The sequence below is a fragment of the Pteropus vampyrus genome, unplaced genomic scaffold, assembly GCF_000151845.1.
Source record: "Pteropus vampyrus isolate Shadow unplaced genomic scaffold, Pvam_2.0 Scaffold171, whole genome shotgun sequence".
Lineage (NCBI taxonomy): Eukaryota > Metazoa > Chordata > Mammalia > Chiroptera > Pteropodidae > Pteropus > Pteropus vampyrus.
The window spans coordinates 3,990,080-4,004,549 of record NW_011888952.1 but is presented as its reverse complement, the minus strand read 5'-3'; the positions used below and the strand labels follow the sequence as shown (position 1 = coordinate 4,004,549).

Sequence of the window (14,470 nt, the reverse complement as noted above, 5' to 3'; positions counted from 1 at the left end):
GGAGAAGGGCGTGGAGACGGATTCCTGCCGCCGCTCAAGGGACAGATGTGAGGCCGCGGCCGCACTGACGTCAGGGCCGCGCTCTCTCGGCTGCAGCCTCCGGCCCAGCGGTGGCCGCCCAAAGGGAGGGGGGAGCCGCACGCTGGGATTGGTTGGCCAAGTGCGAGCGCTCGCACGGATTGGCTGGCAAGGTTTTAGAGGGAGTCCCACTCTCCAATTAAAGGGCCCCGCCGCGCCCCGCTGCGCGCAGAGCTCCCCCTAGGCCCGCGATCCTGGCCATTCAGCCACCGCTGTCTCCGCTGCGCTCCCTCGCGCCTCTGCCTGAGAAGCTTGCGCTGTTTTTCCAGCCCAGAAGAAAATGGCAAAGGTGGCTAAGGACCTAAACCCAGGAGTTCAGAAGGTGAGCTGTGATCTGTCTGTACTTACCCAGATTCTTTCTTTCCCCCGTTTCCCTCTCCCATGTGTTCGCGCAGACTTACCTAAAAGTAAGAGGAAAACTTTTTAAATTACAAGTCTTCACAAAAAAAAAAGTTGAGAGTACTTGTTTGAACCAATAGGCACACCCACCAAAATTTACTCTTAAAGGCCATTGTGTAAAGTATTTGCAAAGGATCTTAGTTCTTTGGCGATGCTAATTAGAATTTAAATAAGTAAAACTTTTTTTTTTTTTTAATGATAATCCTATGGTCTTTAGGGGAAAAACCTCCCTTCCCCTCTCTTTTCCCCCTCCCGTTATTGAGGTGAAGGTTGGGGGTTGGTGCGAGGTGTGGGAGTGGGGGGAACGTGTAATTTTTACTCACAAGAAATTTTCCCCTTTTGCTGTCATCCTAGTGTTTTGTGTTACACTTACACACACACACACACACACACACACACACACACACACACGTTTCTTCAGTGGCTGATGTTGGCAATGGCAGCAGTTCCAGGACAGGGGAACTAATTTCTGTCCCTAGGGTCTGCACGTTTTTCTTTCAAGAAGGGCTAGCTGGGGCCCAAAAGGGCAAGGGTGAATTACCGAGGGGCCTGCAGCTATGACTGCCAGCGCCAGCACCCACAGGTTACTTCCCTGAATACTGTTGGGAGAGGGTACAGGCCAGAGGCAGAGGACATGTGAGCTGGGAAAGAGCAAAGTGACAGCCTGGGCCAGTGGAGAAACTGAGGCCCGGGGCCACAGAGAGTTGGATCCATCAGGCAGCAGAGCATAAGGAAAGCCTTAAGCATTGAAACCCTGTCCCTGACACTTCTTCGCTGCACTGTATTGACCAAGTCACTTTTCTGAGCTCTTTTCCTTGGCGCCAAAGTGGGGATGATAGTCCCCTCACAGCAGTAATAACAGCAATGGTGCATTGTGGGTTAGTCTCCCAAAGCAGTATTTTAAAAAAAAAGATCTAATTGGCTTTATTGAAGGATACATGAATCAGGCAGCATCCTATCTATTAAATAGAGAGGGGCTCCAAAAAGTTCCAAATCAGTCATTTTAAAACTCTGATTTCAGAGGATTTGGTCTTGCAGGGCAAAGTCTTCCTTAGACATCTAACATTACCTGTAAGGTAGAACTGAGAGGGGGAAAAAAAGAAACCATTGTCAGAATCAAAATAAAATGCAAACCAGCCACTTAGGGGTGCAGCATTCATGCATCTTATTTATAGCTGCGCCATTGCACCACTGACCTTCCCCAGACTCCCACACAGAGTCCAGAGGACCCTTCTGAATGTGTACACCAAGTCAGACTTCCTCAGGACATCTCTGGAATGTACCATGCCCCCTTACATTTGCCAGACTATTTGCAGAATCAAGTCATCTCTCCTTCTACGGAATTTTCATAACACTTTAAACCATGGTAAGATACCTATTAATTATTAATTTCTACCTAGTAGCGAGTTAAGCATACACTGCTCTTATTTCTCTACACTCTTTTCAAACTCCTTGAGGACAAACCTTTCTTGCTTATCTCTGTTCCAAGACAACATGCCATCCACAGTGGGACTTACACCGCTGTAATATCAATCCAGCCAAGACCAGAACATTCATGGACAGTACATTTTGTGCATTGTTGTTTTTTAATTTGTTGTAGCACCAGGATATTTGTGTCTGAACTTACTCCCCAAATTCAGTTAAAGTAAAAAGTTCAGGGCTAAAGAAGGAGAGTCTCGCTATCCTCTGGAAAATCAGATGATTTGGGGTGGTTTTAGCACAAGCTGGCTGTTGGTTATTGTATGGGGTGAGGCAAGGTACATGGAAAACCCCCTCAATGAAAGCCTAAGCCACCACCTGGAGGAAGCCTTGTTTCGTTTTGTTTGCTTTTATAATTCGTTTTATTATTATTATTATTAAAGTATAGTTAACCTACAGTGTTATATTAGTTTCAGGTGTACGACATAGCGATTCTACATTTATATACCTTACGATGTGATTTCTGCGATAAGTCTAGTAGCCATCTGTCACCATACAAACCTATTACAATATTTTTGACTGTATTCCTATCTTGTTTTTATCTTTCTTTGCATAGGAGAGTGTGATGATCTGAGTTAGAGGTGGAACATGTTCTCCTTCTTGTTTCCTCTAGTGCCAACTTCCTTGGCATGCAAAGGGTTTATTTTTTCATTTAGATCCAATTACAGGCTTAGAGAAAGAATGCGGTGGGTAGAGATGAAAGGGCAGATATTTTTTACCTCTTGGGACTGTGACAATCAGGAGGAAGATCACCACTTTGTAGCTTAACCAATGTCTTCAACTCAAAAAGTTGAGGGAAGGGAAAGGAGTGGGGGAGAAGCTCTCCCTGCTGAGGGTTAAGGCAATGATTAAACACTTTGTCATATCAACAACATGCTGAAAAGCTTTTATTGCATATTTATGTTTTAAATCTGCAACAATGGGGGTTTTATAACATTTGGCTTCAGGATGCATAATCACACTTAGGCATTTCCAAAAGATTTCACGGGCTCTTAGAGCTGCAAGGGACCTATTTACAAAATGAGAAATGGTTTTAAATGGCATACAAGCTGTCTTCACTGCCCTGCCCCCGAGGGGAGAGGGGTGCAGGGAATTCCCAGCAGCTGGAAAGTCATGAAAAGGTCTTCAAGAGAGAAAATAAAATCCAAAAACTGGAGTAGTCTTAGAGGTCATCTAACCAATCCGAGACATACTAAGGGACTTACCATGGGTCACATACATAGTTAGTGGCAGAGCTTAGAAACAGTTCCCTACCTCCTCTCATCTGTGCTAAGTCAAATGGTCCCATTGGGTGGATGCTCTTGAGTTACCATTTGTTTTTCTTCTGCGAAAGAGATTTCCCAGCACAGAGAATTCCCTGAGATTAATGAAATAAATAGCCAACATACCTTGGGAAAAAAAGGCCTTGAAAGCCAAATGCCATTTCTCTTGGTGGAATCAATAATTATTATGGATTTGTTCTTCTGTTGTTTATTAAGTGTATTTTAGAATACTGGTTACTAGTATTCTTGTAATCAGATCTAGGTTCAAATCCCAGCACTACCCCGTACTAGCTATGTGCTCTTGGACAAACTAATTAACATCTGAGTCTGTGTCCTCAGCTGAAAATTGAGGAGACAGTAGCAGCATCTACCTCCCAACGTGGCTGTGATCATTAAATGAGATGATATATATAAAGGAGTTCAGCTCATGAGCTCTCAAATAGAGTTAGCCATTATTATTGTGGGTGGTAGTGGTATATTTTGATGGGTGTGTGAATGCTGAAAAGAGTCTTTGGTGAGTGAAAGACACATTTTTTTCTCAATGACCATCCCACCTGAAGAGCAACTAATTTTTATTCAACTGAACCAAAGTCTGTTGCTCAGCCTTGATAAGCTAGGACAGTGAGTAATAATCATGTCTTTATTCTAGCCTAACAGATAAAAAAAATCTGCTTCCACAGAACAGAGATTACCAGTCATTGAACATTTCACTCTGGAGTCATAGAATTTTAGCCTAGAAGGGAATGTGTAGCTCTTTTCACTTCTTAGATAAGGAAACTGAGGCCCAGAGGGATCAAGCTCCTCACCTAAGATTGCTAAGAGGGTGTGCTGAAGGCCTTTAGGCTCTGCAAGAATACAAGCCCTTTGGCCGCCAAGGAGCCCTTAGAAGGTATTTAGAAAGGACTAGAACAAAAAGATCTAAGAGCATGTTCACTGTTGACTGAGCATGTGCCAATGGACTGGATCCAAAGGGTTCTATTTTTCAACCCTCAGCACAATGTTGGAGGAGCATTAAATGATAGTTCTTCTAAGTGCAGTCATTGCCAGGTTCAGCTGGGTGTCTCCCTCTACTCTCTCCACATCACATCCCTCTTGGCTTTCCTGTCCTTCAGCTTTCTCCTCCCATCTGTACTCAGCCCTTCCTGCTTTCACCTCCAGTTCCTGCAGCGTGCAAAACTGCTGGCACGTTGCCTGGGCAAGCCGATCCAACGTAAACACGGCTCCTCAAGAATTGTCATTGGCTCCCTCAATCTTAAAAATATATTAAGCTGTCACTTAAAGACTTTAATAGCCAAGGCACTGGAGACATGCCCATAGGTGTATATAAGCAACTTGGCCCAAAAGAAAGCCTTATTTTAAAAAAAGAAAAGAAATTATCCAAGTCCTTCTTAAAGGATTTCCTAAAACAGATGCTGAAGCCATTACTTCATAATTGCAGATGCTTGTCATATTGTGCAGAGGTGTCTGAATATGTGGGGTTGGGGGCTAATGATTGACTTTCACCAGTGCATCCACCATGTGTGGTGGTGAGAGGCAAGGAAAGGCTTAATCACAGAGCATCTCTAGGCTTTAATTTAAGCCATCTCAGCTCCAAGACCTCCTTGCCCAGAGCTTGCAGCAGTTCTACAAGTAGGACAGACAAGTTTGGGAAAAGACATAAGGGAGGAAGGAAAGACATCTCAATTCACACAGGGAACTTTGACGTTTTCTCACATCTTATCTCCTTTAGCCTTAAGGACTACCATGAAGAAAGATTAGTGTTCTTTTTACATGAGTAAATTAAGTCTGAGGGTTTAAATGACTTGCCTAAGATCATATGATTGCAGGTTAGGAACACAAACCCAGTCTTCTCTAATTCCAAAACTTAAGCTCTTTCCACTACAAGAAAAAACAAGGCTTTCATTAGAAGTGGAAGTCTGGAGAAGAGGGACTATGGCTATTGCTATGAGCTTCACAGAGATCAAAGTCTCCCTACACAATGATAGTTCGATTCAGGAACTGCCCAGCATTTGCCAGATGTTAGCAGGCATCTGTACCTCTCTGATATCTTTCGGTCACTGCCAGGTTTATACTGCCACCCATGCTGTCACAGCCATTCCCCATGTATAGAACAAGGGCTTTCTAGATTTCTCCTGGTTCTTAGTTTTCTGGAAGATTTATAGAACTCTCTATGGAGGAAACTGATAGACAATCTAAATCATACCATATTATCCTGAAATTACTGAAGAAGCAGTAACACTTGACAAAAAGAAAAAATCTTGGAGATCCCAGACCAGAGCTTCCAAGAAATTCTAGCCTGAGGATAAACTTGTATCTCTCCATGCCTGGTCAGGCTGACTCCTGGTCTACCCAACAGCATGTGAATCAGGACAGAGCAAAACAGCCCAAGCCCCCACCAGGACGTGCTTTAAAAGGAAATAAGATCATTGAGGGAGCAGAAACCAAAGACTGCACTTGACAAGTCACTCCTTAAGGATAAAGGAGCACTGAGATCCAGCCCATGGTGGCTGTTTCAAATCCACATAATTTGTTTATGGATTCCCCCGCCCCCACCCCCGCTTCCTCCTGTTTTAAAACATTGGCTCCTTTGTAAAATGAAATTTTGGAGAAAATAAATCATTATATAAAAGAGCTGAGCAGAATCTCGTGATCTGCTTTCATGCTACAGGTGGGACATGGGGGAGAAATGGCAGATCCAAAATTTACACATGAAATAACTGAAAGGTACATTGACTCACGGCATCCTTCATGAGTGAAGGAAAAAAGAGTATCTTCCATATTTGTCATTTTCATGCTCAGAATACTCTGATTTCTTGTCTACTTTGTACTCTAAAACTTTGGAAGGACAAGCGAATATTTCAGCTCTGAACTTAGCTTTGGCCACAAGGTTTAGAGGCCATTTTGAGGAGTAGTTAATCACATGACCTTTGCAAGCATGGGCATCTAGATGTGACTCGTAGTTCTGCTGTTTGCTCTGTCTGCAACCTTTGCCAAGTCATTTATCTGGATCTCTGATTCCTCATTTGAGAAAGAAGAATTAATAATAGTTCTACATTTAAATAATAATTGATAAGATGAAGCACATAAAGTGCTTGGATACATAGTAAGTGCCCAAAAAATATTTCTTCCTGCTATTATTGATATGCCCTTTCATCAGCACAGTGCAGAAATCTCATAGGTAATTGAGTGCTGAAACGTGGAAGACCAAGTTTAGTTTACCTACATCACATGTGGTTCTAAGATATCAGATTGCAGGACCTTCTCTTCGTAGCTAAACTTAGACCTAGTCATAAATATACTCAGGCCACATCATATGCAAAATCATGACAATGACAACAATTTGTCCTGGATGTCTGGTTGCCACACTTCTAAAAAGCAGCCCTCCCCTTGCATGGGGAGGCAACCAGTCATTAGCCTCAGCTGTGTGATCTTACACAGGCACTAACCGTCACCAAGCCTTGGATATCTTACTTATAAGACAGGATAATAGCCACTTATTTCTTCATTTAGCAAATATTTATTTAGCACTTATTATTATTCTGGCTGCTGAATACAAGAAGGTGAATAAGAATATTTTGATTCTTGCCATGTAAACTTGAGTCTGGTGGAATTCATTTCTCATAAAGATGGGAGAAAGGCAGAATAATGTCATTGTTCTATGATTCTTCATGTTCCTTGACCTCCCTCACCACACACAACACACACACACCCTTCTTTCTCCTCCTTTGCCACCTACCCTCAGATTTACCAGCACTGCACACCTCTGAGCCACATCCTGACCCCAGTCATCTCTATAGTTTAAGGATGGAATGAGTATAATTCTTTTCCAGTTTTTGCATTTTAAACAGAACATTGAGTGAAGAGAAGTCTGAGGCAACAGGTACTGGCCACTGGCAGCTCTCAGGTACCACAGATAACCAGTGGCCCCTTCTGCCTTCTCGCAGACCTGTAGTGGTGGACAAGTTGTCTGTGTTTGCTCTATGTCTTCAGAGGCTCTGTTCTTTGTGGTGTTGGTGTCAGAGACACCAAAGGGCAGGAGCATGGGGAAAGGGCTCTTGGATGACTAATGCCCCGTAAGAAACCTGCCTTAAGAAGACAGCATCTATTGGGGCTGTCTGACTAAGTGGCATTTCCAGGTACTGATTCATGAGGCTGACCACTGAGGTGATTGACTTAATTCATCTGTTGGCTAGAAGAGGTGGAAGGAACATGGAGTTCAGCCCTGCCCTCATCCTGGAAGAGATCTCCTTACCTGCCAAGGCAAGCCTGTGCTCCCCACTCCAGCTCTGGTTCTGTGGGTGTCCTTGTTAAAGGGATCTGGCCCTAATAGGGGGAGGAGTCAGCATTTGGGGCTTCTTGCTTTAGAGGAAGTCTGGGAGGGAGTTTTGTTTTGTTTTGTTTTGTTTTGTTTTGTTTTGTTTTAATCTTGCTAGTAGATAGAGGAGAGGTTTTTAACCAGGGATCTGTGGATAGATTCGAAGGTATCAAGAAATGTAAATGCATGTTTATATCCTCAACCTCTAACTAAAATTCAGTATTTCCTTCACTTACGAATGAAGACAAAGACCTGACAGTTTAGCAGCCACTGTGCCTTTGTTAAAAAAATCAAATATAGCTATTTTACATGATATTCACATTGGAAAAAGAATTTAGTTGCAGGCCTTGTGCTGTTGATACCAATGGAAATCTGATGTTTTCATAACCTATTCCAGCTATGGTAGATGCCCAATGTACCACTTATACTCATTCCTGTTCTGAAATAACAGTAATTAGATCCACTGCTAGATCTTATTAATTAACTTAATAAAGGGTGATATGTTACCAAATCACAGAGTTGTTTTTATATATTGATACCATTTCAATATATCAGTTTCCTTTATAATTCTATGTATTATATGCATTTAAAACATTGTTCTGAAAAGGGATACTTTCATGTCAGATAGCCAAATATATTAAGACTTCCATTGAAATTAAGGTTTAACAGTGTCCTACACACACACACACACACACACACACACACACAAATACATACATGTAAATATAAACATACACATGTACAACTATAGTGAATTGAGGTCTGAGGTTCTTGGACTAGATTGAGTTCGAATTTCAGCTCTGCCACATGTTTCCGATTACCTTGGATAAGTCACATTAGCTCTGAGCCTCAATTTCTTTATCAATAAAATGGGACTAAAGGTTGTGGTCCTCACAACAATAATCTGTTTAAAGTTCTTAATGCAGTTTACCTCTCCCTTGATTTACACAGATTATCCATTCCACATGTCTTTTTTTTTCGTGGAAGAAAACCACATAAAAAAAAGTCTACCAGTATAAAAAAAAAATACTAATGAAATAGGCCAATATAAGTCATAAAAATATTTATTTCACATCTTCACAAAAAAAATGTTAATGAAAATTCAGAAAAACCAAAAGAAATTTCATTCACTGTCGGTGTCTGTGCTGTAATCTAAAGCAACCAACTTCTTTTTCAGTCACTATCTTCATTGCTCAAAATATTTGGAAGTACTACTTTAGTTTCATTATTTATGTTTATGCTTTTGGATGATCTTTTTCCAATCCCGTCTTTCGCTAAGTTTTCATAATTTCTTTGATATTCACTGCCACATTTTGAAAAACCTTTTTGAAATTTTAAGGCTCGTTGGATATTTAGATCAATATCTGGAACTGCAGTTTCCAGTTTTGTGGCCAATTGAAGAGCTTTGTAAATATTTTCTGCAGCGAATGAAATTGGTTCAAGGTCAGTACCGTATTCGTTGGCAGGATGAACTTCAGATATTAAGTGAATTAATTCATTATCAATTAATTCCTTATCAACTAGTAATTCATTAATGTCATGTGCATTCAAATTGTCAGAGCTGCCTTCTTGAAGTTCGTTTAATAAACTAATAATGTCAGTTAATCCTTCTTCAGTTGGTGGAAACTTATTCCCTGGTAGAGCAACTTCTGGCCATATTGCTTTCCAGGAAGCATTTAAAGTCGATGGCTCACTCAAAGCTAAAGCAATATTCTTGATACTACTTAAAATTATGTATTTATTCCAGGCTTCTGTAACTGTAAGTGATTCAAGTTTATTAAAAATATTAAAACTCCATTTAATGTACTAATTAATCTTAAAGGTGGAAACAATGCCTTGATCTAAAGATTGTATCGGAAGTTTTATTTGGTGGAAAACATACAACTTTTATATTTGGATGTCCTAAATTGTATGGATGACCAGGTGTATATTGAAAAGTAAAAGTATTTTAAAAGAAGACATTTTACTTTCATATAATTTTTAGCTTCTACAGCAAAACATTTGTAAAACTAATCCCAAAAAATGTCAGTAGTCACCCAGGCTCTTTTATTTGTCATCCAATGAATGAGAAGATCATTAATTATGTGTTAGTAAGTATTAGTTCTTTGTACGTTGCTTAGTTAAGCTATTGTTTTTTTAGAAAGAGTAATTACCAATAATGGAAATGGAAAAAAAAACTGCATAAAATGAGACCACGTAAATTTAAATCACATATAAAAAGTCTGCGTGAATGGGGGGGAATATTTACCACATGTGAAAAAACTCACGTGAAAAAAAATACTGCGTAAATCAAAGGACAAGTGTACTTGACAAATAATGAATATGCGTTAAATGAGGTATCTTTACTATTAAAAGAGCTAATGACAATGAAATTAATGAGAATAAAAACATTATTTTGATGAAACTATTTTCTACCTCTGATTTGGCCGACTTTAAATTTTTATTTTGTGCAAACATATGCAATTATTACATACCAGGGACTGAACTGGGAAGTGGAGAAGTAATAGGAAAGAATTCCCAGAGGCTGATGGATTCAGAAAAGGAACACCCAGTTCATCCATCAAAGATCACGTCAGTGTCTCATGACCTTGATCAGAGGTATGAACGGGGGCCTGAGGGAGATCAAAAGAGGAAGTACTTAACCTTACCTGTCAGGTCAGGGAACGCTTACTGAAGAGGTGACATTTGATCTGAGTGTTGAAAGATAAGGATAAATGAGCTATTAGGATTGGGTCACAGTCCAGTTTTATGCCTTCCAAGTCTGACACCAATATATTCCATCTTATTTAACTTCTAATTTGAGGAATATGATCCATGTTAAACTGTGGAGAAATACATTCCTCTGTATCCACCATCCATGATGTACATCTGTTATTTTCTGATCTAAGAACTGGTTCCTCTTGGCTCTCAACCAGAACCCTTTGGTACGGTAGGATAGGAGGGCCTGCCAAGCTGGCATGCAGAAAACTTCTTGTGGTGGTGGCTTGAGACTCCCCTAAGCCTAGCAATAGAGTGCCAGCAAACCCACTGAGTTTAAATGTTTGCAGGAAGATAAAGATTCATGTTGTGACAGAAGAAAATAAAGGATAACTGAGGATATGCAAAATATATGGAAAGCAAGGAACACACATAACACCTGTGAGATTCAGCACACTGCACATGTGAGCAGAACATAAAAACATTTCAAAGTGAACTCACTTTTAAACTCTGAAGTCATTTAAATGATCAGTAGAGGAAGACAAATCCAAGATAGGATTCCTCAATGAACTGTGAGGGAAAAAATTGGCCTTCGAAATAGGGGAACTTGATTAACAAGATCTAGAATCTTGTGGCCAAACAATTCAGATTTCTGACTTGGTCTCTAAATATGGCTTCCTCCTTGCCATGTTTTAGGTCAGATGATGCATCAAAATGAAAAGCATATGGTTTGAATATTAAAATGCCACTGGGATGATTATTCTTGATTTTTGTTGGTTACATATGGTATGTTAAACAGAAAAAAAAAGATCCCAGGTGATTGCCTGCCAATTAACTGAAAAAAAATGAAATTATGATCATCCCTGTGTTTGCAAGGACCTGAAGAAGAGGCAGGGTTTGATGGAAAAGCTGTGTTTCCTCAAGTCTGTTGTCCTACATAGCCAATAAGCCCAAACAGCCCATGTGGAGAGCATCCTCTGTAAGAAGATTCACACTAATTAGGATGGCTGTTGTCACCCTTTCTGTACCTTTGCTGGGACAATCACAAGGAAAATCATCATATACCTATTCAACTAATACTTGTAATGTATATTTCAGCAATTAGAATTCATTTTTAGGGGGTGAAATAGGTCTTAGAGATTCTCTAGGTCAACTTCTTTATTTAACAGACAAGGAAATAGATCTAGCAGGTTAGGTGACTTGCTCAAGGTCACAGAGCTTATTAGGAAAAAAGCATTACACTTTCTATGTGGTGGGTCCTCTTTCTCTTGCTACAATATTCTGCTTCCCCCACACTGATCTGTTACTCATTCCCTGTCCATACATCTTATTCTTCACATGCATGCTGAGCAGCCTTCTCCATGGGCCAAAATCCTATCCATTTCTCACTTCCTTCCTCTATGAAGCTATCAGTGCAGACCAAGTTCTTTCTCCTCTGAACTCCTAGCATGGATTTACTCTCTTACTGAACAAACATTTCATTTTCTGAATGGCCCTGGAATATGTGCAATTGCTGTCTTGCTCATTTAACTCCTGTACCATAATATCATCTTGGTGCCTAAGTTCTCCATTTTATAAGCTCCTTGAGGGCAGGGACCATACCTTAGCTCCTTTGTGCCACCCTCCACCCTGCCCCCAGGAAGCCTGGCATACCTTGAGGGCTCAACAATGTTAATAGATAGAAAAGGAAATTGAATGAAATAAGGTTATAGGAGAGAGAAGGAAAGGTATCAAAGAAGTAAGAGCAACTATTTCTCCTTCCTGGCAGAGACAAGGAATCCTGCAGGGATAGAAAGGGTTACAAGAACATGAGGATGGAGGATATAAGACAGACACAAAATAGAGTAGGTAAGACCATTAACTCCTCCAGTGCCTACACGTGTTGTTTAATCTAACACTTTCTGATTTGTGGACCGAAATCAGAACTAGCCAGGTAGGAGTGGGGCCAAAGGAGTGGGAGGGATCCTCCTTGGTAGTATTTAAGAAGGATCTTAAAAATGAGAAGGAAATGAAAGTGAGAGGGTTGGGGAAGGCATTATTCCAAAGCGGACCCTGACTATTTAATGTCTGCTTCTAAATTTATTATCCTCCTTCAAACTTGTCTCCAAAAGGTTTGACTTTAGGATGGTAGATGAGCCAAGCCTTGACTTGTTTCCTTCCTTCCAACAACTAACACGAAGCTTCATCTGAACCTTGAAGCCCTGTTTCTGGCTGGAAGTCTTTTGAGAACAAACTCCAATAGTTTCCGTGATCTGGGGAGGCAGTTGGCTTAGCTCTCTAGACAACAGCAGCCACATCTCAGGAGAGTTGGCCCTCCTGAAAGTCAAGAGCCAGCAAGACGGCTGAAAATCGGCTGAAATTTAGTCCAAACCACTCATAGCTCAGACTGATATCTACTTTAAGTTTCTAGTCCTTGATGAATATTTATACCAAAATAGGGCCAATGGAAAAGTTCCATCTGTGTGGATTTTAAGAGTTTTGCCTTTCCTCAGCCACGTTGACCAAACTCAGGAAAGCAGTGGAATCATTGCCAAGTACATGCTCTTTGAAGTGCAAGAAATTCTGAGAAGGCCCTGGACCCCATCATATTTCTTCTTATTCTGAAGACTTAGAGTTGGCACACTTTTTAAAAAAAAAAAAAACGCTTAATATCAACACCTCTCAGTGCTCTGTAATTTTAGCCAAGCCCTTGACACTGAGCTGACCGCAAATACGCTTTTGAAATAGTGAATGATAAGTCTATGCAAAGTTTTGCTGGAGGAAATTGCTTTGTTGGTTGATACTCCCCCCGCCACCCCACCCCCCCCGCCTTTTAAAAATCATAAATGGGGCAATTAATCATTTTAATTCTGCTCTTTACTTTGCTAGTACAGAAATGCCCCCACATTTTCTCCTCAGTTTTATTAGTCATTCTATACTCCTCAGAACCAAAACTCCAGAAACTTCAGCCATGTTCTGCCCTTGATATGAGGGGTAAAAATAGAGGCTTTGCTCTTTCACTAGACATAGTAGCTGCACTTAACAAGCATGGGCCACGTTCTGGCATCATTCTTCATAGTTTTTTCCTAATGTTTACACCAATCCCATTTTACAGATGAGTAAATCAAGATTCAGAGGGATTAAGTAAATTGCCATGATGATGACATAACTAGTGTGATGGATATGAATTAAATGTAAGAAATTCAATCCAAAGCTGCACACTAGTCTGTCTATACCATTTTCCATCTATTACCCAACAGGATTCCAAAAGGATGGGCTATGGACACATTGGTCAAAAGATGAATTTACTTGGTACATTGACATGCATTAATGACATTGAACCACATTAGAATCTTTTTCCCTTTTCAGTTCTTCTGTCCCTCTGATTATGTCAAGGAGCAAGTCTCGACTGGTCCTAAAATGTCTTTAACACCTAAACAGTGACCCAACTTCACTTTAAACTGATGGAGAGTGGTCCTCAACCTCAGAGCTTTTAGAAGGCAGTCATATTAGCTAGAATTTAATAATGTTGTTGCACATTTACTATATTTTTTATGGTTACCTTATATTTTTATACATTTTAGGGCTAAAGGTTTTTTTTTTTTCAGGAATTAGGTTTTTTAATTGTTTTTTTTAAGGGGAATTTTTAGTTAATAATTACACAGATGGCATATTAAGGATAAAATTAATGAAAAAGGAGCATAGAGTCCCATAAATATCTAATATTTGATAATCGTGATCTCTACAGAACATCACAGTTTTCAAAGCATCTCATATGCATCATCATATTTGATTCTCACAACAACCGCTTGAAGCTGGTAGAGATTACAACACATTTTAAAGATGAAAAATTCAAGATTCAGAGAGCAGAAACTGCTGACTGGGGTCATACAGATAGTGAAAAAAGGGACCAGAGCTCAACTTCAGCTCCTCAAGCTCCAACATGGACAGTGTTTCCCCAACACTGCCAGCAAATCATGTCAAGGGCAGGAGTAGATAAAGGGATGTTCCAAAGCAATGAGCCATGACCAGAAATGCTATGAAAGTCTGCAGAACCTTATGACTCTCACGAATTGAGCTGAGTTTTCACAATTTCCTAGTGCTTGTATATATTCTGTTTCATGGACAGCCTGCAGTTGCTACATTCTGAGTCTCTCTACGGAAGTCTGGTTTTCTCTAATGAGTCAACTTCCAGAAGGTTTAGAAACTGGCTCTCCTATCAGGGAAACATCAACTTCTGGGGTACACCATGAAAGGGATG

At 40.4% G+C, this 14,470-nt stretch overlaps 1 protein-coding gene across 3 annotated transcripts in view; it reads left to right on the top strand.

Moving 5' to 3' along the window:
* Nucleotides 1-229: 229 nt before the first annotated feature.
* Nucleotides 230-14,470, top strand: part of LMCD1 (LIM and cysteine rich domains 1) — a 58,653-nt gene continuing 44,412 nt past the window's right edge. The window contains exons 1-2 of one of the 3 annotated variants that reach the window (XM_023536882.1): nt 288-400; nt 10,011-10,131. Coding sequence is in view for 2 of the 3 variants with exons in the window: in XM_023536881.1 (XP_023392649.1) it covers nt 7,365-7,478 (114 nt within the window). In the remaining variant the exon portion in view is untranslated. Of the gene's footprint in view, nt 401-7,354; nt 7,479-10,010; nt 10,132-14,470 lie in introns of all 3 variants that reach the window. The other 2 variants (XM_023536881.1, XM_011370656.2) reach the window with 2 other exon arrangements.